Below are 3,616 nucleotides of genomic sequence, written 5' to 3'. Positions count from 1 at the left end.
TGAGGATTTTTGATGTAATAAAGTGTGTGATTGAACTCTGTTATTCATCAAGTATTGTGTGTGCTAGCAAGCCGATTCATGGAATAGCACTTAAGCACAAAGACTTCGATCCATTTGGGTCGGGTCGCTGCAATCTCCCTTCATTCGACATGAACTTCATAATGTTGTATGATGTCTAAAAGTTTGAATCGCCAAAAAAATCTGGAAATAAAATAATATAGCGAAATTGCCAAGTAAGCACTGCACCAACTAGCTGATACTGTGCGAGTTGAACCTAGCTCAGATAATTAGGTTTCTTGTGTTCGAACCAACCTACCAAGGTTCAAGTCATGGACTTGCCGGTAGTGCTCATATTTTTCTGAATTTATTTCAGTCGGTGATGCTCGTTCAATGTGAGGGGACGTTCTCATCAACTACAAAGGCACCTGAGGTGACTTCGTTAATTTTATGATGTTATGCCGACTCAATATCTCGGTGTTCAAAGGGATAGGGTATGCGTGCATGTGAGCATCTGTGTTTGTAGTTTTTTACTATGTTATAAAAGAACTACAGACTTTGTATGCATGTCATGGTTGTTTGCTCCCTTTCAATATTTTACTTCCTCCGTTTCTAAATATAAGTCTTTTAGAGATTTTACTAGAGATTACATTCGGATGTATATAGACGCCTTCTAAAGTATAGGTTCACTCATTTTGATTTGTATGTAGTCTATAGTTGAATCTCTTAAAAGACTTATATTTAGGAACGGATGGAGTATAAAATAATAAAATGCTAACCCAACAACGGTAATTAATTAGAGCACAAATGTTCACTCTTGAAATGGAAGGACGGAAGGTTAGTCTCTGTCGTCGAGTCCCACGAGGACATAGAGAAAGCAATGACATGGGTCTCTTTCCTTCCCTTGTCCCGTACATTGGCACAGAAGCACAGGAACCAGGAATCAGTGGCAACGATTTGGGGACCTCCTCGCACAAAACGCTGTCTTCGGTAGTCCATGACAGCCACGAAATTGCACCACGCCTCGCAAGTAGTGACTCACGGGGGAACAGGTGGTAGCAGGCTGGCAGCTCAGGCGTAAGAGGCTCCGAGGTGGAGGAGGCCGGAGCTGCCGCACTTGGGGCATAGGCCGACGCTCTTGGGCACCATGAAGTACATGAAACACGCCCTGCACCCGACCGCAACGAGCACGTGGCTGGTGGCGTGCCCACTGTCGCTGGAGGAGGGCTCGTTACTAGGGAAGAAAGACGAGAGCACGGACGAGACGCCGGAGCTCCGGCTGCTGCTGCTGCTGCTCTCCTCGTCGTCGCCGTAGCCTTCACTATAGCCGTCGCTGTCATCATAGCCGTAGCCGTAGCCGCCGGTGACGCTGGACGCCGCGGAGGTGTACCCAGAGCTGGACGACGAAGTGAAGGCTGCGCGGTGTGAAGTGAAACAGGTGGACCGCGGCGTCGACAAGGCGGAGCAAAGCGACGGCGTGCGAGGGTCGATAGTCGTCCGGGTGCCGTCCTCCCAGTTGATGTAGTACACTTGCCCCGTCTGCATCAGATCATTAGGAAAAAAAGGTAGCAAGTTCAATAAATTCCCTGTAGCATCTAGGTGTTGAGAAAAATCGTGGAAAAAGTAGATGTTGAGAGAAATCAACTAAAAATAGAAATGAGGAGATGCTGCAAAAAAAACTTTCAAAATGTATGTACATCTTGATTTGAGATAGGCCATGAACACAATGTTTGATTACCAAGCAAAAGGAAAATGTTTGACAACTAGAACCGATGGACATCAATACAGGGGCAGAGCAATGTGGAATAGAACTGCTGGATCAGATGAAATGTGCTCTATGCAACTCGTGACCTCGCAGGGAATATATGCAAGATTCTCTTCGGTCAGTGTGTGACAGTTGTGTTGGTTTTTAGTTTTTTTTTGCGGGTGTGGTGGTTTTTAGCTTGGAAAAAAACAGAGATGAGTGCGGTGAGAATCAAAATGAAGAGGTGCGAGTGCGGAGAGTATTTGTGTAGTAGAAAATAAAATGAGAAAACCCGCAACATATTTTTTTCTAGGATTCGGAAATCGAACGGTGAAGATTCAGGTAGTGTTTGGTTCTCTTAAAAACTTTTTCTAGTCCCGACAAAAAAAGTAACTGGAAGCAAACACCCCTAGGCTACATCGCACCTTATTTTTAACTAACTTTTTCATGTCACTTGTTTGTTGGAAGCAGGGTGGCATCTATCCTAGCGCAATAAAGATCCTCACAACTCCGGTGATAATCGATATGGCTGTGGTCCAGAAGAAACCTATGGCGAAATCTAGCTTTACAAAGAGAGGGAGACAGAGCAAAAAGGAATGGATCCACACAGATATGTCAGGATTTACAAGACAGACGCAGATCTGATGGCGCACTAGGATATTAGTAGTATTTCAAGAAGAGAAAACAGCAGCATAGCAATGGGGGAGAACAAGTTGCCATCCAGCGGAAAGGGTCGAGCCTTTCTAAAGCTGGAAAGAAATCACAAGGAGACGGATCAAATAATCAAAAGGAAATTTTGCAAGAGAAAAGAGTTGCCGGCTAGGAACAGATTATGCAAGAGTCCAATAACAAGAGAACAAAAGAGGGGGCCAAAAGTGGAGGCGATTAATGAAGCTCAATCCGTCTCAAGTGTTCAGCCGCTTTGGCCATTAAATGATGCGAATGATTGACCCATCGAATCCGGGCCTCAAAACTACGAAGTACAGGCATCCAACTACCTCGTAAGCCGCTTGTCATTTATGTCCAAATGATTGGGAGAGCGCACACGCCCATGCACGCACGCGCACGGGGGCGCACGGCCATCGATCCCATCCCTGGCGGATGTTCGTTCTCCCTCCGATTCGGATGTTGTGAAGGGGAACAAATGACGGAATGTGTAGATGGGGACGTGTGCGTACCCGGATGTCGAGGCACTGCTGCCAGTGGTAGGGCAGGGCGACGTCGGAGTTGAGCTCGACGGTGACGCCTTCGCTGTCGTTGCTGCCCTCAGCGCCCCTGGCGTGGCCGTGGCGGTGGCGCCGGCCCGGCCGCCAGCCGCCGCCGTTGAGGGAGCAGCTGCGCAGCGAAGAGGCGATCATCTCGATGTTGGGAGCAGTGGCCATCCAGAGCGGCGACAAGGAGCGAGGGGCCGGTGGCCTCTGCCTGCCGGATGGTGGGTGGAAATGGGGGAGGAAAGTGGAAAGGGAAAGAGGAATTTCTTCTTCGCTTTTGGCCGTGGTGTTGTTGTGTTCGTCGCGTGGGGTATCCCGTGACCGTGAGCGAGACCAGCGGGGTGGGCTGGCCAAAGGGCTGCAAGAGTGGCTCCTTTCCCTGGCTGGAGCCACAGAAGCATTACTAGTAGAATCCTCGAACCCTCAAATCCTCACTAGTGTTTTAAGGGTTCAAAAATAATTTTTTTATGCACTTTTACGCATTAAAAAAATAAAGGCAAGGATTAGAACCCTTAAACCCAACCTTTATAATGGAATATTCTCCATGAACGACGTTGTCGTTGCGCGCGGGAGGTCGACGGGGCGGCCGCCGGCGACGGGGGCGACTAGCAGCGGCGACCGCGGGCGTGGGCGCGGGAGTTGGGAGGATTTTTCCCTCCCGCGC

At 48.5% G+C, this 3,616-nt stretch overlaps 1 protein-coding gene across 1 annotated transcript; it reads right to left on the bottom strand.

Moving 5' to 3' along the window:
* Nucleotides 1–772: 772 nt before the first annotated feature.
* Nucleotides 773–3,329, bottom strand: LOC123172720 (uncharacterized protein DDB_G0271670). The gene is made up of 2 exons (XM_044589652.1): nucleotides 2,920–3,329; nucleotides 773–1,536 (listed from the first exon to the last, which is right to left on the bottom strand). The coding sequence occupies exons 1-2, from the start codon at nucleotides 3,121–3,123 to the stop codon at nucleotides 1,069–1,071; spliced, it is 672 nt and encodes a 223-aa protein (XP_044445587.1). The 5' UTR covers nucleotides 3,124–3,329; the 3' UTR covers nucleotides 773–1,068.
* Nucleotides 3,330–3,616: the final 287 nt, after the last annotated feature.

This window comes from Triticum aestivum, unplaced genomic scaffold (assembly GCF_018294505.1).
Source record: "Triticum aestivum cultivar Chinese Spring unplaced genomic scaffold, IWGSC CS RefSeq v2.1 scaffold29736, whole genome shotgun sequence".
NCBI classification, from domain to species: Eukaryota; Viridiplantae; Streptophyta; class Magnoliopsida; order Poales; family Poaceae; genus Triticum; species Triticum aestivum.
The sequence above is the reverse complement of the archived record's forward strand: the minus strand, read 5'-3'. Positions and strand labels throughout refer to the sequence as shown.

Bases quoted from the DNA above. Each gene is read 5' to 3' on its own strand.
- LOC123172720 (XM_044589652.1), bottom strand. From the start codon at position 3,123: ATGGCCACTGCTCCCAACATCGAGATGATCGCCTCTTCGCTGCGCAGC. The intron at 1,537-2,919 runs GTACGCACACGT...GATCTGATGCAG, and splicing joins AGCAGTGCCTCGACATCCGG to ACGGGGCAAGTGTACTACAT.